This window comes from Barbus barbus, assembly GCF_936440315.1.
Source record: "Barbus barbus genome assembly, chromosome: 7".
Lineage (NCBI taxonomy): Eukaryota > Metazoa > Chordata > Actinopteri > Cypriniformes > Cyprinidae > Barbus > Barbus barbus.
This window is the reverse complement of record NC_136735.1, coordinates 1,228,872-1,253,361: the sequence shown is the minus strand read 5'-3', so window position 1 is coordinate 1,253,361 and position 24,490 is coordinate 1,228,872. Positions and strand designations below refer to the sequence as shown.

At 39.1% G+C, this 24,490-nt stretch overlaps 3 protein-coding genes across 5 annotated transcripts; 2 read left to right on the top strand and 1 right to left on the bottom strand.

Annotated features, from left to right (window-relative positions):
- Positions 1 to 27: 27 nt before the first annotated feature.
- Positions 28 to 13,011, top strand: LOC306872904 (protein GPR108-like; the record flags this gene model as incomplete). Of its 3 annotated transcripts, none has more annotated exons than XM_079421824.1 (18): positions 28 to 220; positions 1,123 to 1,236; positions 1,330 to 1,377; positions 1,455 to 1,540; positions 2,311 to 2,393; positions 2,468 to 2,589; positions 3,773 to 3,835; positions 3,952 to 4,047; positions 4,117 to 4,250; positions 4,335 to 4,410; positions 8,220 to 8,293; positions 8,398 to 8,515; positions 8,589 to 8,719; positions 8,798 to 8,841; positions 9,939 to 9,988; positions 10,065 to 10,148; positions 10,273 to 10,394; positions 10,468 to 13,011. In XM_079421824.1, exons 1-18 carry the CDS (start codon positions 137 to 139, stop codon positions 10,553 to 10,555), a joined length of 1,617 nt encoding a protein of 538 aa, XP_079277950.1. In that variant the 5' UTR covers positions 28 to 136. The 3 variants fall into 3 exon arrangements, 2 of the variants coding, with proteins under 2 accessions (XP_079277950.1, XP_079277951.1); XR_013784436.1 differs by having other exon boundaries at positions 37 to 220; positions 9,916 to 9,988; positions 10,468 to 11,623; XM_079421825.1 differs by lacking the exon at positions 10,468 to 13,011 and having other exon boundaries at positions 34 to 220; positions 10,273 to 10,398.
- On the top strand, positions 11,455 to 16,959 carry LOC306872947 (heme-binding protein 2-like). Its single transcript, XM_079421906.1, has 8 exons — positions 11,455 to 11,789; positions 13,091 to 13,156; positions 13,235 to 13,319; positions 13,396 to 13,516; positions 13,794 to 13,933; positions 14,544 to 14,707; positions 16,571 to 16,668; positions 16,744 to 16,959. Coding segments are annotated over exons 1-7 (672 nt in total). The 5' UTR covers positions 11,455 to 11,787; the 3' UTR covers positions 16,665 to 16,668; positions 16,744 to 16,959.
- A 73-nt stretch (positions 16,960 to 17,032) lies between these two features.
- On the bottom strand, positions 17,033 to 23,992 carry LOC306872915 (keratin, type I cytoskeletal 19). Its single transcript, XM_079421840.1, has 8 exons — positions 23,397 to 23,992; positions 22,667 to 22,749; positions 21,556 to 21,712; positions 20,608 to 20,769; positions 20,021 to 20,146; positions 19,254 to 19,554; positions 17,750 to 17,901; positions 17,033 to 17,133 (listed from the first exon to the last, which is right to left on the bottom strand). The coding sequence occupies exons 1-8, from the start codon at positions 23,928 to 23,930 to the stop codon at positions 17,128 to 17,130; spliced, it is 1,521 nt and encodes a 506-aa protein (XP_079277966.1). The 5' UTR covers positions 23,931 to 23,992; the 3' UTR covers positions 17,033 to 17,127.
- Between the last annotated feature and the right edge of the window lie 498 nt (positions 23,993 to 24,490).

Below are 24,490 nucleotides of genomic sequence, written 5' to 3'. Positions count from 1 at the left end.
TCTGGTGACGTGTTTGCGCTCACGCGTCCCGGAAGTGAAGCCGGAAGAGTTTGGAAAGCAGCTGGAGATCAGAGGAGCGAGAGTGGATCCTGTGGCAGACAGACAGACAGATTATAGAGAGTTTGATCGCAGGAGGATGATGAAGGCTGTGGTGAGTGTGCTGATCTTCATCATGTCAGTGTCGGACAGCAGCGCGAGGATACACCAGCTCAAACTCAAGGTAGAAACACTGCTCCTCATCATCTCTGAGCAAACACGGGTTAACTTCTCATTTACTCAGCTTCTCTCATCAGTTGTCTCCTTTATTTCTCGGATCTGATGATTCAGCTCTTTTATCTTAAATAAAGATTCATTATCCATTAAATGATGTAAGTTATTATCTCCCTTGTTTAAGCTTGCTTCACATGTGATATGATTCGTCTCCTGTGCCCCTGTAATTATTCATTTTAGATTAAATGATTAATTATGTCATTTATTTCTCTTAGTTAATGATTGATGTCATGTATGTAATGACTGTTATTCACAGAAGTAGCCTATTCATGTATTTATGGATCAGATTTATTGCACTTATTTACACTATAGCATTCATTTAGTTTATATGATCATTTATCTCTTTTATTTAAGCATGTGTGAGCCTGCAGCACAAAACCAGTCTGAAGTCGCTGGGTATATTTATAGTAATAGCCAGCAATGCATTATATGATATTTACTAGCTTTCCTACCATAAATATATCAAAACTTAGTAATATGCATTGCTAAGAACTTCATTTGAACAACTTTAAAGGAGATTTTCTCAATATTTAGATTTTTTTGCTCCCTCAGATTCCAGATTTTCTAATAGTTGTATCTCAGACAAATATTGTCCGATCCTAACAAACCATACACCAATGGAAAGATCATTTATTCAGCTTCAGATGATGTGGAAATCCAAATATTGACCCTTATGACAGGTTTTGTGCTCCAGAGTCACGTTTGTTTTACTTCCCTGATGTTTTATGTCATTTATTTCACTTGTGTAATGACTGACTCGTAAACGGAATAATTCATGAATTCACATTTGCATCTGTTCTTAAAGAAGGTAGCTATTACCTGCTGAGCGGCTCTCTTTCCCATCTCTCTCAGAATGAGACGCGGTTTCTGGTCCACCTGAACTCGTTCGGTTATTTTGAGGACGGCACTCTGGACGTCCATCTCGTGTCTCTGAAGCTGCCGCAGGATAAGAGTAACTCTGGGAAGGTAAGCCGTCCATCTGTGTGTGTGTGTGTGTGTGTGTGTGTGTGTGTGTGTGTGTGTCAGTCACTGGTCAGATGCTGTGGTTCTGTGTTGCAGGTGGGCTTCAGTTTGGCGCGGTCTCGCGTGAGCGGCATCTTCTACACCGTGAGTGTCTGCCACACTTCTCTCTCTGTTCTCTGTTCGTCCTCGTCCTCCTGACGCTTGTGTTTGTGGCTCCACAGGCGGAGGAGGTGGAGCAGTGCAAGCTGACGAAGAGTAAGAGTGACGAAGAGCTCATCCTCTTCATCATCGACACCAAAGACCTCAGGTGAGTCCAGTCCAGCGATGAGGAGGAACACACCTCAGCTGTTGCTCTCCTTACCCAATGCTCATATTTAGGAAACATTTTCTCCAACACTGGCTGAATAAAGCAAGACATCTGACATACATTGTTACTGTGAGGTTACGCTTTACCTTTAGTTACACTGATAACTGTTACGATGACCAACAATAACTATAGAGATAAGTATAAAGGTAGCTATAAAGATAAATGTACAGATAACTATACCAGTGTGTATAAGGATAACAAGAGTAATTTGTTACAATTTATTTTAAGGTGTCCTTGTTAGTGTAATTATACATTTAACTACTGATTAATATTAATTAACTACATCAGAAGTCAGAAAGCGCTTTATTGCCAAGTATGTTTTAGTGTCACAAGCTTCCAGTTCATAACATAGAGATAATAACAATAAGATGAGAATAAAATACACATGTATAAATATAAATAAACCACCCAAAAAAAGAATACATTGTATACACAGGTGTGCTATAGATAAAATAAAATAGGAATAGAATAAAAAATGTTTTAGGGGTGTTAAATAAACGTAAGGTTATTGCACCTGTACTTACTATATGGTTAGGGTTACTTGCATGTAATTATGCATGATTTATTGTTGTTATAATAGTAAGTACATGTAACGTTTGTAACAAGGACACCTGAAAATAAAGTGTTACCTACTGTGACTGTGATCATAACTGTTGATGTGGCTGATTGGGAATACCAATGTGATTGACTGTGACTGACTGTGTGTGCAGCGTCCAAGTGAAGCACTTTGGCCATTCTAACATCACACTGGTGTCCAGACTGAAGCCGAAGACGACGCCGGATGGAGAGAAAGGTAAAACAAGTGCCGTGGCTCTGAAGTGTGTGAGAGTGTGTTTGATGGCTGCTGATGGTGTCTGTGTTTCTCAGCGAGGACCAAAAGAGAAACTGCAGAGGATGTGACGCCAAAAGAGCCGAGTGTTGATAAGACAACAAAACCGGAAGAAAGTTCACAAGATAAGGCCAAAGTGACGCCTGCTGTCAGCCAGAAGGTACCTGTGTGTGTGTTTGCTAAACATCATTCTTAACCCTTGTGTCACCTTTTGGACATTTTTGGCCTTTTCAGGTTTGTTTTTTAATAATTTTGCCTGTGTTATTGCCAGCATGCGTACATTTTGGCTCGGGTGTGTATTTTTATTGGAATTTTACCATTTCATCCCCATTTCCTTTAATACATTTATTTTACACTAGGTTCAAAAATAGTTCCCCTCAGGACCTTAAGGACAAAAATGTTCCCTTTGAAACCCATTAAAACTGCTGTTTTTAACCGCAGTGCCGTTTAACTGTAAAATGATGCAAGTTTTGTGAATACACTTTCATTCCGTTGGCAAGGTTTTAAAATTAAATTTTTTACTATTTGTTACCAGATGGTGCCATTTTTCAGGTTTGGTCTATGAAGCAAATACTCTCTTTATTCCTGTTTTCTGCTTCTGCATATTATAGAGCCAGTTGGATAAATAATGCAGCTATAATTGTGTGGGTGTGTTGGTATAGATGTCTGAGTGTGCTTTGTATGCGTTTAAAAAAAAAAGTGTGTGTGTTCTAGAGAGACTACTGTAAATCACAAATCAGAGTTTTGCTGGCATCTATTGGGGAAGATTTGGTACTGCGCCCAAACAATCTTACTGAAAACTCACTTGAGATATCAACCTCAAATTTGGAACACAACTTGTTTAGATTTATGGCTTTGACATATATATATGAACACGCTGTTAGTAACGTTTCAGGCTTATTTGGCAGCGTTTATATAAGCCTTTTGATTGGTTGCGTCAAGTATCTGTAAAAACCAGTTACACTCACTAATCGCGTTTGAGCCGAACTCTTACAAAGCCAAAACAAACACTCTCCTTCGATCCATGAATGTTTCTCTCAGTTAATGTACCGTCTGAAGTGGCTGTCATAGCGTCTTCTTATACGATGAAAACACAGTCTCATGAATAATTTATTAGACACCGATGCGTCATCGAAGTACTATCGTCCTTTGCCACGTCACAAACGGTGTCATCAACATGATGTAGGTTTTAAACAGAAGCTGAAAGTTAACCAGTTTTCTCCAACAGTTAATATTAACGGATGCTAACATTTGTCTTCAGTGATGTGCAGAGAAGGTAGTCTGGTGATTTGTGACCCTTCATGAGCAGCTGTTGTTGTTTTTTTGAACCGTGTTCCCATCAGGTGGAGAGTTTGGACGGGAAGCGGCTGGAGCTGCAGCAACACGGCGATTCCTACAACTTCAGCGTGAGTGCCATCACACACACACACACACACACACACACACACACACACTGTGTTTCACACACACAGACCAGTGAGGGATATCAACCTCTCCCGTCTGCTTTTTCTCCCGCTCTCAGTTTCGTCTCATGATGAGCGCGAGCTCGCAGGGCCTCTACAACCTGGACTTCCACAACTGCCTCGACACCAGGATGCAGAGTCCGTATTCTCTCCACGTAAGTGCTGCAGACTGCATCTGACCGTCTCACATGACCAGCATCAAACTGAGTGTGTGTGTGTGTTAGGTGGAGATCACAGAGAAGAATCCCAGCGGTTATCTGTCAGCGTCTGAGATTCCCCTGCCGCGCCTCTACATCTCAATGGCTGCCGTCTTCTTTGCCGCCGCCGTGGTCTGGACATACACGCTGCTCAAGTACAGGTACACACACACACACACACACACTCACGGGCCTGTCGCTGCGAGTGAAGCTGCTGGCACTCATGGTGTGTGTGTGTTTGACAGGTACAGCGTGTTTAAGATCCACTGGCTGATGGCGGCGCTGGCGTACACTAAAGCCGTGTCTCTGCTGTTTCACAGCGTGAGTACAACACTGATCACACTCACTGCGCTTTTACCATCACTGACATACTTTCATAGTGTCTAATAATAATGATTACATTTTTAGATTGTTTTCATTTTTATTTAGTAATTTTGTTGTTTTTCTGTTGTTATTAAACTTTACTGTAAGGTTTCATTTCATAACTAACAATGAAGAATATTTCAAAGGCTTTTTCGAAGGCATTAATCTGGGGAAGTCGTGGCCTAATGGTTAGAGAGTCGGACTCGTAATCCAAAGGTTGTGGGTTCGAGTCCCCGGCCAGCAGGGATTGTAGGTGGGGGGAGTGAATGTCCAGTGCTCTCTCCACCCTCAATACCACGACTGAGGTGTAGTGATCGACCAATATTGATTTTTTATAACCGATACCAATTATTTGCATGTCTATGTGCCCGATAACCGATATGTATAACCGATATTTATTTACTGTTATAAAGTAAATAAATGACTGCGTGAAGTAAGTCCATACTTCACTTTGGTTTTTCCTCCTTTCAGTCATCTTAACAAAAAATGTTTTGAGAATTAGCAGTCTTTCATGCAGGGCTCTAGACTCATTCTTCCCACTGATCTCACTTTTGCGCACGAGCACATAATTTGGTTGCAATTTATTTTTTGTTTTTGCTACAACATTTGATTAATCAATGCATGCTGATGAACTTTTATCATAGTTTATAGTTATATGGTAACGAAAGTTTTCAACATTCAACTCGTTCTTTTTCATCTGTATTATTTGTGATTTAAATTTTGTGAACAGGAATTCCTTTTTTCGTGCGCTTTTTACTTTCAAATTTGCGATCTTGGTGTCACATTTTACAAGAAAAGATCATTGTCTGTTTTGCTTATATCTATACACCTTTAACTTTTTAAGACTAAAACAAAAGATGGATTCATTGTTATTCTTAATTAAAAAGCGCAACAACAATAAAACAGTATACGTTGACAATGATAAACTCTTACATAACATTTATCAACAAAAACGAATAAGACGAGGCATGGCACAGGACACACCACATGCTGTACTATATACCTAGTATATTACAGAATGTTTAGCAAACTCTGAGGAAGTAAATAAATATTAATATATATATTTTTTTAATTAAGGAAAGCCTCCATAGCATAACCTGAGGTAAACAGCAAAGATAACAAGCTTCTCAAAACGAAAACAAAAAGAAAAGTAAAACTAAACTGGCTGTAGCTGACATGACTTGCATGTTTTTTTCTACAAGAATACCACCACGTTCACCTTCTCTGGTTTAAGAAGCGGTCTTTTACTTTAGTTTGAAAACAAATCCATCCATTGCACTCCATCCGCGACGCGCACCTTCACGCTCGTGCTGACGCGGCGAGTATAAACCAGGCTCTACTGAAGCGCTCGCGCTGAAAGCACCTCTCTTCACGTGATCAGTGGAATCTGACTCCTGCTATAATGTGCTGCGGCTGGCAGCGCGCGCTGTATGAAGCAGACGCTTTGGAGCAGCGCAGACCTGGCACTCGTACAAATGCGGCCACGTCAAATTTTAACTCGCAAACAATTACCATTTTGGTCGCAGTCTAGAGCCCTGTCATGTTCAATTTAATCTTCGTATTACAACAATAAAAAACATTTTATTTATAAAAAGCTTTAGCAGCAACACTAATATTAGCAGTAAGCAAAATGAACATAGAAAGTCTAATGTTTTCAAATGGAGAAAATAAAGGAAAGGAGTCATATCAACTTCATTTTTAACTACAGTTTTAGTAGGTTTATAAGCTGTTTAATAGGCTAAAGAGTGAAGAATAATTCACTGGATAATGTTAATTCACGGAATAATATTCTCTGGAATATTGGAATATAACAAGCATTGTATTTTATTGCATTTCTCAACTGGCATGCTCTAAATTATGCTGCTGACAGCGCGGTTTATCTATGCATTTACACAGAACTATAGGCTACTCAAACTGCGATCGATCGCGGAGATAATAAATTATTAATTTCCATAGAGCTGTATTAATTTAGATGTTTATAAATGAAATAATGGTTATATAGTAAGTGTTAATACAATTTAGGGTGCTTCAAAAAAGTGAATCTTGTTAAAAGTTACATGCGGTGGCCGTGCTGAGCATTTCTTGAGCATCAACCGCTGAGTGAACTGCAATATGAAAGCGGCTTCACGAGACTAATGATGAGCATATAGACCACAGAGAGAGAATTACATTCAATGCTTTTCTTTCCAACATGCAATCATTCATGGCTGTATTATTTAATTCATGCAAAGTTACGTCTTTATTGGGAGAGGACTTGACGGATTATCTATGTGACTCCGACTTCACGAGACTAATAGACCACAGAGAGAATTAAATTCAGGGCTTTTATTTCCACCATGTGCTAATTCATGGCTGTGTTATTTCAGGCAAAGTTATAGCCTATCTTTATAGGGACAGGGCTTGACAGAGTATCTTATTTATCATATTTCTTAGAGCCAAGTTGCATTTAAACTATACATCAGGCATTTATGTAATACATCTAATTTGTGCATTACTGCCTGTAATATTAAATAGTTTACTAACTACAGCAAATCAAGTACCTGCACGCCATTGCTGTCTTGACTCCCCTCAGATGCGCTGCAATTGCGATCCTGCGCGCAATTCTGAAAACGTCCACACGATGGCGGTGTTTATCGGGGAATCCGATATTACAAAACCGATATTCGATTATGGAAAAATGCTTAAATATCGGGAAAAATATCGGTAAATCGATATATCGGTCGATCTCTACTGAGGTGCCCTTGAGCAAGACACCGAACCCTCAACTGCTCCCCGGGCGCCGCAGCATAAATGACTACCCACTGCTCCGGGTGTGTGTGTGTGTGTTCACGGTGTGTTCACTGCTGTGTGTGTGTGTGCACGTTGGATGGGTTAAATGCAGAGCACGAATTCCGAGTATGGGTCACCATACTTGGCAGTATGTCATTTCACTTAATGTTAATTTTAAAGTTATTAATGTTTACTAATTCATTAAAGTCAGAAGTTAAAATAGTTCAATCAAAAGCTAAAATGCACATCTGTATTTTAATTTATGAACATTAACAAAGAAATTAAATAACAATGAGCAATAAAATTGTTGCAGTATTTATTAATGTTATATAATTTATTAACTAACATAATAGGACCTTTTTTTGTAAAGTGTTATTTTTCTTTTTTTTCTTAAGATTCTTCTAAAGAAAACTTAACTGAAATTTAACGAGTAATTCCTGGAAATAATGTTCTTAAAAAGCTTCATAAATAACTTAAATTTTGACCGTGGTAACCTTGAACTTGTCTCTCAAGAAAATATTTGAGAACTGAAGCGTTTTTGAAGAATTGCAATAGGACATGCTTACCAACAAGTTGTGTGTTTTTGTGTTTATTTGGTTTTATTTTGTGTTTGTAATAAAAACTAACTAACCAACTTCTTGGAATTTATCTTAATTTTCTTAAGAAGAAGATTGTTCTGTGATGCTCTTGATACTCCATTTATTTATTTATATATATATATATATTTATTTCCACTAAATGTACACACTACACAGGGAAGAATATGGAATCATTTTTGTATATCGGACCCAGTATAACAAAAATAGTAATAAACACCAATGTTAACTGCAATATTTACATTTACTTAGATATGTACTTGGATATAAATAAAAAAATAATTCAGTGTATATTTACATATAAACAGACAATATTTAATTATATTTGTTCCGAGGTGTCTTGAAACATGTTGCTGGTGTTATTGTGAAGGACTCACAAGTGTTTGTGTGTCTTGTGCTCAGATCAACTATCACTTCATCAACTCTGAAGGTCATCCTATTGAAGGCTGGGCCGTCATGTACTACATCACACACCTGTGCGTATCTCACCTTCACTTTCCCTCTGTTTCTCGATCTCAGTATCTCGTTTCTTGTGTTTTTCAATGCGGATGGTCTCAGAATCACAGTGTTTGTGTGTCAGGCTGAAGGGGGCTCTTCTGTTCATCACGCTGGCTCTCATCGGCACCGGCTTCGCCTTTGTTAAATACATCCTGTCGGACAAAGAGAAGAAGATCTTCATGATCGTCATTCCTCTGCAGGTGTGTGTGTGTGTGTGTTTGAACTCGTGTTTCTGATGAGATATTCTCTGCGACTGATGCCGGTGTGTTGCAGGTTCTGGCTAACGTGTCCTATATCATCATCGAGGAGACGGAGGAGGGCTCGAGTGAATACACTCTCTGGAGGGAGATCCTGTTCCTGGTGGACCTCATCTGCTGCGGAGCCGTGCTGTTCCCTGTCGTCTGGTGCGTATCGCTGCGTCAGGCTCTGCATCTGCTGATAATTACTGTTATCTGATGTGTTTCTGATTCTGTGTCTAACAGGTCCATCCGACACCTGCAGGAGGCTTCCAACACGGACGGCAAAGGTGTGTTTGACAGGAACTGTGTGTGTCGTAAAGACCCATTCACCCCGAGGACGATAACTATAACATACAGTTTTAATAACTGATCTATCTCTAATAGTAAACAATAACGACACAGGAACAATTCTATTGCTTTGATTAGCGCTATATAGTTAGTGCTGTAGGTATTGTTAAAGCTATCTTTATATCACAGTTTATAGGTTGTCATAATATAATTATCTTTTACAGTTATCGGTTATTGCTATGGTTATCTTTATAGTTGTTAACTGTCACAGTTATCACTATAAATATCATTATAGTTATCAGTAAAATTGTCTTTAATAGTTATTAGTATAATTACTCGGTAACACTTTATTTTAAGGTGTCCTTGTTACACGTTACATGCACTCGCTATTATAATAATTAATTTTGCATAATTAAAGTAACCCTAATATTAACCATATAGTAAGTACATGTAGTTAATATTAATCAGTATAATTACACTGTAACAAGGACACCTTAAAATAAAGTGTAACCAATTACTCTTATAGTTATTGATATCATTATACTTATTGGTATAATTATCTTTAATAGTTATTGTTACCTTAATACATGTCAGTTTAATTATCTTTATAATTTTCGGTGTAATTATTGTTGGTTGTAGTTGTCAGTGTAATTATCTTTATAGTTATTAGTTATCGTTACAATTATCTGTATAATTATCGGTATAGTAATTGTCAGTTATCGCTACAGTTACCAGTGTAATTATTGTTATAGTTATATATATATTAGTAGAATTATCGGTATAGTTATTGTTATCTTTATAGTTATCACTTTAATTATCTTTATAGTTATTGATTATTATTGTTGATTGTTGTTGTAGTTATGAATGTAATTATCTTTATAGTCAGTTATAGTAATCGGTATAATTGTTTTTGTAGTAATTTTTAATTTATAAGTGTAATTATCTTTTATAGTTATCAGTTATCGTTACAGTTATCTGTATAATTATTGTTATATTTATCGGTATAGTAGTCTTATATTTATCGGTATAGCTATACAGATGTTGTTCGTGTGTGTCTGTTTCTAAATACACAGTGTTTGTGTGCGTTCTCGTGCAGCTGCCATGAACCTGGAGAAGTTAAAGCTCTTCAGACATTACTATGTGATGGTGAGACATTCATCTTTATCTAGGATAAGATCATTTCTCAAAGGTGGACAACTGAAAGCTGTTTCTCTGTCCTCAGATCGTGTGTTATATCTACTTCACGCGGATCATCGCGATACTGCTGAAGATCACGATGTCGTTCCAGTGGCAGTGGGGTCAGGAGGTAACCACACTAACCCTGCTTCAACATAACATAATGACATAAGATACGTAGATGGCGTTTTTGAAAATCATTCAGACTCAGCCCTAACCAGAAGTTTCGTTTTTTCCTCTCCTTGTGTTTGTAGTTTTTAATAGAGGTTTCTACTCTGATCTTCTTCGTCTTGACTGGATTCAAGTTCCGACCGGCATCAAATAACCCATATCTACAGCTGCCTCAGGACGAGGAGGACCTGGAGATGGATGAAGTGTAGGTCTCTCTCTTTCTCTCTCTCTCTCGCTGTGAGAGGCTCAGTGTGTGATATCGTTTTTCTCGCACACAGTATAACCGAATCGGGAGTGCTGGAGGGCATCCACAAGGTGAAGAAAACGTCTAACGGCCGAGAGCGACAGAGAGAGGTTGCGTTGTGAGTGTCATATCAAAGAGGGCGGAGCCTGGACTCTCAAACTCCTCCCCTTCCTGAGGTTGCTGTCACAGTACCACAGACTCACTATGCAAGTGAAAAAAAACGAAATGGAAAAAAAAAACGTGTGAGAATAAAGCGCAGGAGGCACGATGTCCGTGAGCGAACGAGCTGATTTTCCCATACAGACCTCGGGACGACGGTGACACGGACTGGATCTCTTGCTTTGGTTTACAGTAATGATGTGGTCGCTCTGCTTTATCCGTTCATTTGTTCGCTCATTTATTCCTTAATTCCAAAGATGTAAAATCATTATACTGGATATGTGACGATAATTTGATTTGTTTGATTTTAGCCTTCTTTTATTTCCTCATGTCTTTTATTATTTAAGCGAAGCAGTTTGATGCTGTTGTTTGTATATCATGTTTTTTTCTGTTAATTATTGATCTGACGGCAGGAAGTGATTCTTCTCTAACAGAATCTGGAGTCTAGCGTAAATACGGCGCACTGTAACAGATAAGACCGGTTGGTTATCGTGACACCGTCGCCAGGTAAGCTAAAGATTTAGGGAAAGTTCATCACCAAACGCAACGTGTTGTTCCTTTTTTTTCCAGATGGATATATTTAAGATTTTTATTAAAGTTTTTCTGGTGTTGTAAATTTCTTTGAAGCGCCCCGCCGCGGTCATGACTGTTAATGCTTATGTTCTGTCCTGAGGAAGCTGAGAGGTTCCTAAAACAACATTATCAGTGATGCGGCACACCAATAACCATTTCTATCTTTTGCTTCTTTGAAAAAGGTTGTGCTTTATTTTGTTATATTTTGCTCATGGCTTCATCTACTCTGTAATTGTCCCTGACAGCTGCATCGCGACGGTTAAAAATAACGGTCCAGCACTGAAAGCGCGGGAAGCTTGGCAGCAGTTTAGATTTGAAACCTCTCCAGTTTCCTCCTCAGTGCTTTTAAACTGGCTAATATTTCCACAATACTGTCAGAGAAATAAACTTTTCCTGCTTGATTAATTGCTGGTTTATATTGCTAATTGTGTTCAAGTTTGAAATAAATCAAATGACTCAAATATCGACTCGTGTGTTATGTGAGGGAAAAGAGTTTGTATGTTTACCGCTTCAGCGCGCGCCCCCGTCCTCCAGTGAACGCGCCCGCGCGCAGGCAGGCTCGTGAACGCGCTCCGGTGCTGATGTGATCCTCCTCGCTTCATCGAGTCGCAAATAAACCACGATGTAAGTAAAAGTATTCTTTTGTATTGTGACACAAACACGTGAACGCGTTTAGAGGATTGTTGTAACTGTAGGAGCTCGAGTGAGCAGTTTTCCTTAGATATTAAAGTTTTTCCTGCATCTTTAATAATCCTGTATGATGGAGTTGTCTGTGCATGATGATATTTGAGATGAATATTCATATTTTAAGAGCTCGCTGGGGCTGTTTAAGTCCCTCCGCAGTGCGGCAGGGGACACTTTAAGGTGTGTGTGTAACGTTACTTAACCATATTGTGACCAATGTAGTCAGAATTGAGCTAAACCTGACAAATCTCCCAAAACCTATTTTTGGTGACTTCTTCGTTTGTAAAATATGGTATAAAATGTTTGTTTAGGATACAATATTTATAATTACCCGTCTATAAAACCATATGCTCTGTCCCATTAGAGATCTGTACAGGAGCATCTTTGCTGGGACACTGACCGCAGAATTCAATTCCCTTCTTATTTATTGTGCATTAGTTTAATAATGAATGCATTCGAGTTTCTTGCTTCAGTGAAACATGATATTTTGGGAAATGCCAGTGCTTATGGGGTCCAGTGTTCGGTTCCTCAGGAGAGAGTCATGCAGTTTAATAGTATTGCATTATATTCATATACAGCACAGAGATTATAATGCAATCAGATTACAAAGATGTAGTACTTGTCATTAGAATTTGGGGTATAATATGTCACACTTTACTTTATTTGTGACCCTGGACCACAAAAGCAGTCATAAGTGTTATTTATTTTTTTATGTATTATTTTAATTGAGATTTATACATCATCTGAATAAATAATCTCTCCATTGATGTATGGTTTGTTAGGATCGGACAATATTTGTCTGAGATACAACTATTAGAAAATCTGGAATCTGAGGGAGCAAAAAAATCTAAATATTGAGAAAATCTCCTTTAAAGTTGTTCAAATGAAGTTCTTAGCAATGCATATTACTAATCAAAAATGACGTTTTGATATATTTACGGTAGGAAATTTACTAAATATCTTGATGGAACATGATCTTAATATCCTAATGATTTTTGTCATAAAAGAGAAATGTATAATTTTGACCCATACAATGTATTGTTGACTATTGCTACAGATATACCTGTGTTACTCATGACTGCTTTTGTGCTCCAGGGTCAGATATTGCTATCCTCACATGAGCTGTAGTGTCCTGCATCGCTAGTAAACGATATCAAACATTACGTCTGGAGTCTGAGTCATTCCTGGCGTGTCTGTATGTAGCAGAATCAGCTGTGTATGGTTTCTGTGTGTCTCCTCAGGCGTGTGCTCTGCGTGACGCTGCTGTCTCTGCTGTTTCTGGGCTCTCTGGCCGTCAGCAGTGTGGGGTCAGATATTACACCTCATTATTAACCCTCTGGTGACCACAGAGGGACAGTAACCTGTGTGTTTTGTGTGTGACGCAGCCCCAGTAACTCGTCCAGCAGCTTCTGCAGTGAGTCTAGAGAATGTCTTCAGTTCGATCTGCTCTGCCGGACGGACGAGTACGAGGTGTGTGTGTGTGTGTGTGTGTGTGTGTGAGCGAGCTGAAGTGTTGGTGTGGTTTATAACGGGAGTGTGTTTGCAGGTTCGTCGTTACTCAGCCACACGGTGGGTCTCTACAGACGCTGAGGCGTATTTCCTCGGGGTCGGAGCCGCTATGGCCTTCAGACGCCTCTATCATTATATCTCTGGAGAGAATGAAGAGGGTTTGTGACATCATAAACACCACCAAGCTCTGTGTGTGTGTATAATGACATGGGTATTACAACGAGAAGGTGATTTGTGAGGACATTTTCATTGGCCCTGTGATTCAAAGGCTTATAAATCATATGGTTTTTTGAGAAAGTAAAAATGCAGAAAGTTTCTTGTGGGTAGGTTTAGCTGTAGGGTTGGTGTAGAAAATACGGTTTGTACAGAATAAAAACCATTGCGCCAATGGAGAGTCCCCATAAACCACAAAAACCAATGTGTGTGTGTGTGTAGGTGTGAGCTTTGAGATGACGGCTCCGGTGCTCGTTGAAGTCCCAGAGGAAGTGAAGATGTGGGAACCGGCGATCTACACGCTCAGCTTCCTGCTTCCATCAGCCTATCAGGAGCATCCGCCCACTCCCACCAACGACAAGGTCAGAGCCCCCAAACCACTACAAACTATTAAAAAATACAATATTAAAATAAAAAATGTGAACAAACCAAGATAAAACTACACACAACTAATACAATACAACAACAGCATTAAACTAAATGTATGATTGTGTAAAGCTGTGATTTGTTTTCTGTTTACTATTAAAGAATATATATTTTCTATTTGATATATATTTTAAAAATATATTTTAATTTAATATTAAATGTCAATATTTTATTGTAGTAGTTATATTAATATTTTATTGTTTTAGTGTTCAATTAAAAATTTAATTATAATTATATTTTGAATACTAAAATAAAAAATATTCAATATTAATATTAAATATTTTTACTGTGGTATTTATTATATAATAATGCTATTGTATTTATATTTATTTTGTAGTATTTATTTTTTTAGATTTTTGTTTTCTCATTTATATATAATATTAATATTATGATTTTAATATTTTGATCAATATGTAATATTTTTACATATTTTAATATACATAGTTTTTAGTAGTTTAAAATCTTAGCATGATTATTTTTATTTTAGCATTTCTATTATTTAATGTTTTTTGTTTTGTTTTCAAATTGATATGTAAAAACCCATAGCTGTATTTCTCTGACATGCCCGACATGGATGTGTATGTGAGGAGTTACGGCGGCTGGATGCTGTCAATCACCTCCCGACTCCACGCCCACCTGCTGAGCAGAGCCCTGCTGAGAGCCCACGCCCACTTTAACCACACCCACCACTACACTGTGGGCTACGACAGGTGAACACACACACACACACACACACACACACACACACACATTGTGAATCATTCGTTTAGAAGGCTTGAAATATTGAGGAGGGGGGCCTTGGAGTAAAAAAGATTAAGAACCACTGATATACAGCTTGCAGTGGTTCGTAAAACGCCTAACAGGGCTTAATGAAGATGATAAAATGACCAAATATGCTATATTATGTTTTAAAAATATGTATTGTGTACATGCAAGCAGATGAGCCCAAAATATGAGCTGAATTGCACGTTAAGCGTTTTCTCCCCCATAGAAATCGCGCTTAATATAAAAAAACAGCAATAAAAAGCCCATATTTTACATTTTATTGAAAAAATATACACTATGTACTAAGAGTTTTGTCTGCGGGGAGAACACACGTGAAACTGCACGTTCTGTTCTGATTTGGTATTTTTAAATCACCGTCTTCGTTCATTAGCCTACTTTAAAGGGGTCATCGGATGCAAAATTCACTTTACTAGTTGTTTGAATATAAATGTGTGTTGGAAGTGTGTGTACACATCCATCCTATAATGATGAAAATCCACCCAGTGTTTTTTTTCAATCCCTATTTAAAATACTCTCTCAAATCGGGCTGTTCTGAGAGCTCTGTCAGAATGACGTAGTTCTGCACAGGCCCCTCCCACGATAGTTGATTGACAAGGCCATCTTACCTTAGCCCCGCCCTGAGTGAGCTGAGAACAGTCCGCCTCCAGTGCAGGGGAAGCCAAGAGTCTCAGATTAAGTGATTGAGGTGTTTTGTTATTGGATGTAATAATGAATATAGCAGTCTTCAGTTAGTCCAGACATCTGAGCCGCTGAAGATGCAGAGGATTAACGTTACTTTCGCTCTGAAGTGAATGCACTGATCTGCCTAACTGCATCTGTTCGCGCGAATCATTCGTGATCCAGCCTCACCTACAGAAGAAGTGAGTATAAGGGTTTTTGATGAATCTTTGCAAATCACCTGTCCTAATAACGTGCTAGTTTAGAAGTTTACAGTCTGCTCCTCACCCCACAGAAGAGAGGGGCGGGGCCAGCAGAGCTCATTAGCATTTAAAGCAACATGGACTAAAAACAGAGCTGATTTTGACAGGGTAAAGAAGCTGCTTTTTACACTACCATTGAGAAACTGAGAACTAAGCACTGACTGTGTTTCTTTATACTTGAGTCCAAGTTCAAACTAAAACTCTATTGTGAACATACGGAGCTGTATGAACCACTGCAAGCTGTAACGCAAACCGTCTGAACTCAGCTGGTTTTACAAGAGAACGACTAGTTTCTCAGGTGTACGTGAACTAAATGTTTTCCTCTCAACCCCCAGTTTTTTCCACCACCATGTCCCATTAGGGGCTCCGCTTTTTTCTCTGAAAAATTTTCCTTTTTTTTTTTTTTTTTTTTACTTAACAGAATGGTACAAAACTTGGGAAAGCTTTTGGCACTTTGTGTAAAATTTATTATTATTCTTATGTTAATTATTATTCTGAAACAAGATTTTAGTTCACGTTACCAGTCCTCCTGCAATATTTTTTCCTTTTGAATCGGCGGTTTCTCATGGCAACTTTTTATTTCTACTACTTTATTTTTTAAAGAAGTTGCATGGTAATTAAAATGATTATAAATTTTAAAAAAAGAGCAAAACAGTTCTACTATCTTAATTCATGTTTGTTGTGGTCTTGTCTGATTCTTTGCCGCATGTTATTCCAAAGAACGTTTTCAGATTACAGAAGTAAAAATTAGTTTCATGACAAATTTATTTCTATTTTTACTATGACTTTTTTCAAGGAAATCTTTATACATTAATTGCTAACTTGATCAGTTTTTGTGTCAGTGTCGTTGATTTAACTGTGTTTTAGTCCTCTGAAGCTGCTGAACAGGCATAATGAGGTGTGGTACGTGGTGGAGGGAGATCCGGTCTGCGGAGAGGAACACACTCCGGACACACACTGAACAGGTAACACACACACACACACACTCGACCCAGACGTGTGTCAGCGTTTGATCTGAATGTCTTGGTTTCCTCCTTCAGGTCTCACAGGACACGATGATCTTTTGGTGAAATCTTCATCCCACAAACAGCAGCCTGAATCTCATGTTCATCAAACACATATTTACTCTCCTAGTGAATGTCATTAAACCTCCAGAACGGATGTACAGTAGTATTTCAGTGCAATAATTCATCCCAGATCAATTAATCAGATTATTTCCTGTATGTTCATCAATGGCTAATAAACTTTGACTGCTGACGTCTTTGTGTCTGTGGCTTGCTTTGTGAGATATCATTGACTTTGGTGAATAAAAACTCAGATAGTGTTTTTCGAAGGTTTGAGTTTATTGATGCTGGTCACACTGTAGAGAACCATCAGCGGTCGATTGGTCGAGCTCAGCACCACCATCATCCCTCCAGTGGACATTACATCTACAAAATTAAAGGAGAGGAAAGAGCTCTTCAGTAAAATCTCATGTCTTTCTAAACTGGCCTTAAATGTACAACCTTCAAGTGTCTCCATAAACACAAACATTAAGTGGAAAAATCAACATTTCCCATAATTCACAAACATCTACAATCAGGTTAGACAACAACACTGGCTGTGCCATCCTTTCTCTTCTCTTCTTTTAAAGGTTTAATATAACACATTAAAGCAGGTAATTTCCTCAGCAAAATCCCCGGTGTCAAATTAACACTTGCTAACACTTTAGGAAGCCTACTTAGTAAGTGTTAGCCAACAGCTGACACTGCAGCAGGGTTATTTCCATTAACTAAAATTAAAACTAAAACGATAGAAACACATTTTTGTTACTTGAAATAAACATCAACTGAAATAAAAGAAAATACTTAAAAGCATGGCTCTCACAGTGCATTATGGGTATTCAGTAAATGTTGGGTGTACATCAGTTGTAGACTCGTTATTGTGGTGCATTATGGGATTGAATGAGTGCACTCGATAAAGTCCAGTATGGTGTAGTGCCCTGTTTAAGGGTGTAGGGGTGATTTTGGACACAGCTTTGATCAGATAAACACAATCAGATTGTACCTCAGCGGCTGGACTGCCTGATGTATCCGCTGCTACCCCCTCCAATGACATCAGAGCATACCCTGTTGCTCCGCCCACCGCCGTCTCGCTCTCGCTGGAACCACCGGACTGCGCTTCAGAGGGGGCGGAGACTTCGACTCCGCCTCCTGCACCTGCAGCCAATCACAATCATGATTACACACTCAAGTGTTGTGATAAAAAAAAAAAAAAAACATTTAAATGCAACAAATTTTTAAATGTTACAGAAAACAATATACAATAAATGTAAAAAATGTTTTAAACAAAGTCTAAAAGAACAGTAATCAAGAATCAGAACGTGCCATGTTCATTTTAGTATGAACATAAGTTTGGAAATAAATATGAAGTCTGTAAATAATTGTTGTTTGATAAACATAGCAAATACAAAAATCCGAACGGCTGTTTGAAAACACATACTTGGGAATCAGGATCACACGGAGTCCCAAATTGTTGCACGTTAAAAAATTCATTTTCTGCATTTTTGCATCAGTAGCAAGCATTTTGTGATAGGAAAGGATGACGAATATGAAAAAAAAAAAACATACGAAAATTTCAGACTCCGTGTGCAAGGATCCGAAATTTTCGGATTATGGGAAACTATATATTTTTTTAAATAAATACGACCTCACGTTGAGTCAATCATGTTTACACACTGCCTCCGAAACTTTTATTTGTCATAAAAAAAATCAGACCAGGTTACATTTTCTGTGTTTTCGCATCCGTAACAAGCATTTTAAAAGGAAAGGATAACCAATATGAAAAAAGTGAAAAATTGCATGTGAAAATTTCAGACTTAAGGTCATTGCACACTGTCCAAACTCTTTGTCCGAAATTTTAACACATTGAAAAATAAATACGACCTCATGTTGTGTCAGTCATGTTAAAGGCCATTGCACACTGAGTCCGAAATTTTTGCATGCGCTTCTCCATCCTTTCCTATCAAAATGTATGCTACGGATGCGAAAACGCAGAAAATTGACCCAGATCCAAAAATTTTTGACGGACGAAAGTTTCGCAGGCTAACACGGTTGACACAACGTGAGGTATTTTTTAACGTGCGGAAATTTCTGATGAAAATTTCGGACTCCGTGTGCGTTGACCTACGAAACTTTCGTCAGCCGTAAAAAAAAATTCAGATCAGGTTCTATTTTCTGCATTTTTGCATCTGTAATAAACATTGTGATTGGACAGGATGACAAATACGGAAAAAACCCAAAAATTTCAGACTCAGTGTGCAAGGCCCTTGAGTCCGAAATTCTCGTCTGCAATTTTCGCAAGAAATAAATACGACCTCACATTGTGTCAATCATGTTAGTATACTGCCTCCCAAACTTTTGACTGCCATAAAATTAAAAAAAAAAATCGTATCAGGTTTGATTTTCTGTGTTTTCGCAACCATACCAAGCATTTTGTTAAGAAAGGATGCGAAAAAAAAGCATACGAAAATTTCGTACTCCGTGTGCAAGACCCTTAATGCGTAACTCACCGGCAGCGGCAGATGAAAGCTCAGTGCTCTTCACAACCTCCACCTTCACCGCCGGCGTCTTGAGCACGGCGAGGTAGCTGAGCTCGCCGGCGCCCTCCAGCAGAGCTTTATACGTGGCGATCTCGCGCTCCAGCTGGACCTTGGTGCTAAGCAGCAGCTGATAGTCGCGGCTCTGCTGCAGAGTGTTCTCGCGCACCGAGGTGAGCTCTCCCTCCAGACCGCCGGCCAGCTGAGCCAGAGAGAAGATCTGCGCCTGATACCGAGCCTGCACCTCCACCAGACGCTGCTCCAGATTCCCCTTCTGCAGCACAACACAGACCTCCAGCCATTAGCATATCATACTGTTACACTCTCATAATCATTACTTTACATTTACATTTATTCATTTTACTAAACTAGCATTAAAGAGTTGGTTTAGATTACACTACTGCTTTACATTTAAAATCTCTTCTGCTCATCAAGGCTGCATTTATTTGATCAAAATACTGTAAAAACTGTGAAATATTATTACAATTTAAAATATGTTTTCTATGTGAATATGTGAACAGAAAAACTACATAACAATGTGAACTTTAGCAAAACGTCCACAGAACCTATTTTGGCTAGTGTTATATATTTACTAATACTAACACTATTTTGGCTAGTGTTATATATTTACTAATACTAACACTATTTTGGCTAGTGTTGTGTCAGTGTCGTGTTAAGCTGATGTTGGTCAGGCTGAGCGTGTGAACACAGATGGACAGCAGAAGGCAGAGCTCCTGTACCTCCATCAGTGTGGCGTCCAGCTGCGTCTGCAGACTCAGGCTCTGTTTGCGGTTGTTGGTGATCTCGGAGCTGCCGCTGACGGTGGTCTCTGTGATCAGCTCCACCTCCGCCTGCTCCTTCTCCACCTGAACCACAGCAAAAAGCAGGTTGATTTGTTGCTAAAGGTTTCTAAAGGACGTTGTGATGTTCATTTTTCACAGGTGTTTCACCTGTATTTTAAATTCTGCATTGTGTTTGTGTTAGATATCTGTAAACTTAACACATAGTATCCTGTACCAGTACCAAATTACCAGTACCTTTTCTGTTTTTCTTAAAGTGTGCCTAACTGATCAACAATAAGGAGAACAAACTAATAATGTGTATCTTAAATGAAGAATGATTATTGAACTGTAGCAGCTAGCAACTTGATTCCCATGCCATCTCTGCACTGCTAGCACTTCTCACTACAGACTGACTTTTTGTGTAATTTAGAGGGAAAATGTATGCCTTTTTATCATTTTATTCACTTTTAAAAAGCTGCTAACAGTAAATTTGTTGCCACAGGTGGCCACAGAGAGCACGTGCCTCGCCGCTGTGTGGTTTGTACCTGTTTGGTGTACCAGGTCTCGGCCTCCCGGCGGTTCCTCTCGATGACCATCTCGTACTCAGAGCGGATCTCAGCCAGCACTCGAGACAGATCCGTGCTCTCGATCTCCTTCACGTCCACCGTCACGGTGCCCATCATCTGCCCGCGCAGGGCTATCATGTCCTGAGCACAAGAGCTGGTTAAAAGATGCCTGGAACTGACATGTTAGCTTGTGCTCTTAGTTCATGTTTAGCAAGACATAAAAAACTCTCTTTCACTCTATATATTAGGACTTGCAATATTATCAAAATATTTCTTATATATAAATAGTTATATAAAAATATGTAAATTTGTGGCTATTTACACTGCATGAAAACAGCATATTTCCTTGGATGCTATTCATACTATTATTGCAAATAGTGGCAATTAACTGCACCTCAGTATTGTAGTACATTATAAAACTATACAATAAAACGTATTGAGCCTACCTGGAATTTTATATTTTCAACTTTTCAGTTATTTACTTAATTTTTAATGAAAATAAATGCCTTTCTGATGTGATATGAGATTTGAGGCAGATTCGCATCAAAAAGGAGATTGAGGTCTCTGCAGAGCAAAAGTGGGCGTTTTCAAACTGCTGGGTGTTTAAATGACCCCATTAAACGATCGCTGACCCCACCCCTAACCCACTATGACATCAGCCAATCAGGTAGCTTCTGCCAATGCGACGGGCTATTTGTGCTTAGCGTAAATAGACACTCCGTAAAATAAATGTATTATAATACATAACTAATATAATAAATGTATATATGTGTGTATTTAATATATTGTAATTATATTATTTTTATTATAAATTATATTACACATATAATAATTTATTACATAAATATTTTTAAATCAGTTCAAATAAAATCTTGTGCTCTTCTTGTAATGAATGAGTTCATGGCTGTGAGAGGAAAGCGGCGTCACCTCCTGGTGTACGTCTCTGAGGGCAGCGCGCTCCTTCTCCAGGCCCGTGACCTCCTGCAGTAAGATGGTGTTGGTGGAGTCGTACTCCTTCTTCAGGATCCTCAGACCGGCGATGTCTCCCTCCACAGACTGACGCATGGCCAGCTCCGTCTCGAACCTGCGCAGCACGGCTAAAACACTCAGACACTTTCACTGTTCACACCAGAACTACAGCTGCAACGTATTAGTAATCGTTCTGCTATAGGAGTTACACCGACTAATCCACTTCAGTGGTCTGCCATGATGCTTTAAGCTTGACGGCGACCAATTAATTCAGCTCCACAAGACATGTGTGATTAAATGACTGGATGCAGGAAATTGAACGGAAGAATGCGCGTTTTAAACAGTTTATTGTACAGGTAAGTTAATCGCCGTTCACATCTAATGTGCTGCTGCACTGTAACGCACACACATAGGCTACAGACAGTAGCGCATACAATACAGAATCATTCAGCACGGAAATAACTGTCAACACTGTGATTTCTCAATAAAATAGCTTAGAAACTGAAAAGTTCAAGCATATATTTCACTAAATCCCACAGCTTCACTACAGAGACGCTGGCAGGTAGAATTAATTCACACGCCACCGCTCTCACTGATGCATTCATCCATATGAAGGTAATCTTTACTTTGCTACTTATGTGTATCTGATTTAGAACGAGCAGAAATCTGTGAGAAATAACACGAAAGAACTGATAAAAATAAGCTGTTAGGAGCAATAGTCATGTGGGCAGCGCTGTGTTATATGCCATAGCTGTGCACAAGGTGTTCGTTTCAGCTCCAGACTTATTTGTTCATTAAGCGACTAAACTTTCATCACATAAAAGACTGCTGTGGATATAATTATCGTTATAGTAATTGCTCATGGTGTGGGTGGTAATATATAGTTATTGTTATAGTCATCACTCATAATTTGGATGGTAGTTATAGTTATCCCACATGGTGTGGACGCTAATATATCGTTATAGTTACAGTTCTTGCTGAGGATGGGCCATTGACCATGTTTTACAGTGATTAATGAAAGCTTTGAATGTGGCTCATCCAGTCTGGAACTGATGTGAATCAAACTTACTTCATTCTGAAATCATCAGCGGCCAGTTTGGCGTTATCTACGGCTAAACCGATGCGTGTGTGGTCCTGTATGAGAAGCAGAAGCTAGAGAAAGAGAAGACAGGTCATGTCAGATGCGTAGCACATTACTGTAAACCTGCTTTATTGTTATTTGCTATTGATATACTGTATATTTCCTTTTCTTGTTTTATGTAGCTATAATACTATATGTGACCCTGGACCACAAAACCAGTCTTAAGTGTCAATTTTCTGAAATTGAGATTCATACATCATCTGAAATCTGAATAAATAATCTTTCCATTGATGTATGGTTTGTTATGATACCACAATATTTGGCTGAGATACAACTATTAGAAAATCTGGAATCTGAGGGAGCAAAAAAATCTAAATATTGAGAAAATCTCCTTTAAAGTTGTTCAAATGAAGTTCTTAGCAATGCATATTACTAATCAAAAATGAAGTTTTGATATATTTACGGTAGGAATTTTACAAAATATCTTCATGGAGCATGATCTTAATATCCTAATGATTTTTGTCATAAAAGAGAAATGTATAATTTTGATCCATACAATGTATTGTTGTCTATTGCTACAAATATACCTGTGCTACTCATGACTGCTTTTGTAGTCCAGGGTCGCATATGTATATGACAGTATCATATGTAAAAACAATCATGCCAATGAAGTATTTGTAAAATTGAACACTGAAACGCATGCAAAGAGTCTGGGCACCTTCTCGCGCAGTGGCTTTATCTGGATCTCGTAGGGCTCCAGGTTGAAGCTGCTCTGGACTCTGTTGATGGTGAACGCACGGAGCTTCTCGTTGAGCTCGTGGTTCATGGTCTCCAGGTTCTTCACCTTCTCCAGGTATGTTGCGAGACGGTCGTTCAGAACCTGCATCTGCTGTTTCTCATTGATGACGTTGGACATGGCTTCTGCGAGAGAACCTCCACCCGCTCTGAAACTCATCCCGACAGCACCTCCTCCTCCTGCGCTCGAGAGTGAGCCTCCAACCGTCCTCAAACCAGCAGAGAAAGAGCCTCCACCCGCGCCGTAACCTGACCCAAAACCTGATCCGAAGCCCAATCCAGCACTGGACCCAAAGCCCAAACCGGCTCCAGATGTGAAGCCCAAGCCACCGCCGCTCTGCAGACCTCCAGCCATAACCGACTGATTTCCGAAGCTGGAGAAGCTGACTGGAGCCAGCGAACGGCCACCGGCCGCGGAGAGAGACCTACCAGAGAAACGCTGAGATCTGAACGCCATGTTAAGAGTGGAGAGATGTGAGACGGTGAGTGGAGGCAATATCAGCGGAGGCCCTGGTGTAGAGTAGTGCAAGACGCTGGAGACGGCGTGTTTTATAGCCGGTCTTCATGTGCGTCAGCCACTCAGTGATGGGCCCCTGGGAGAGAGCGTACGGCCCCGGGGACAGAACCGTTTCCAGACATAATGACATGCAAATATTTAAAATAAGTACTTTGAAGAAGAACCATGAGAAAAGTGAGGAAACATCTCTGAGGAAGACCTGAAATCAGGTGTAGTTAATGCTCATCTGAGCTTGTTACAGTTAGAAACACAAAACTACACGAGATATATATTAAAAGCACTGATGCAGTGCAAACCTGATGTTTTCTTGGGCAAAGCCACGCTGTGCTGTGCAGTGAGTTGTATTTGTGCGGTTCAGGCAGGTAGTAACTGTGCAGCACACTTTATGTTGGTGTTTGAAGAACTTCAATCAGATGTGGTTTTATTTTTATAAAGATCCTCATCATTCAGAAGCTGAAATAGTATCTCTTGATGTCTGAGAGTCTCACGCTCACAGGAGC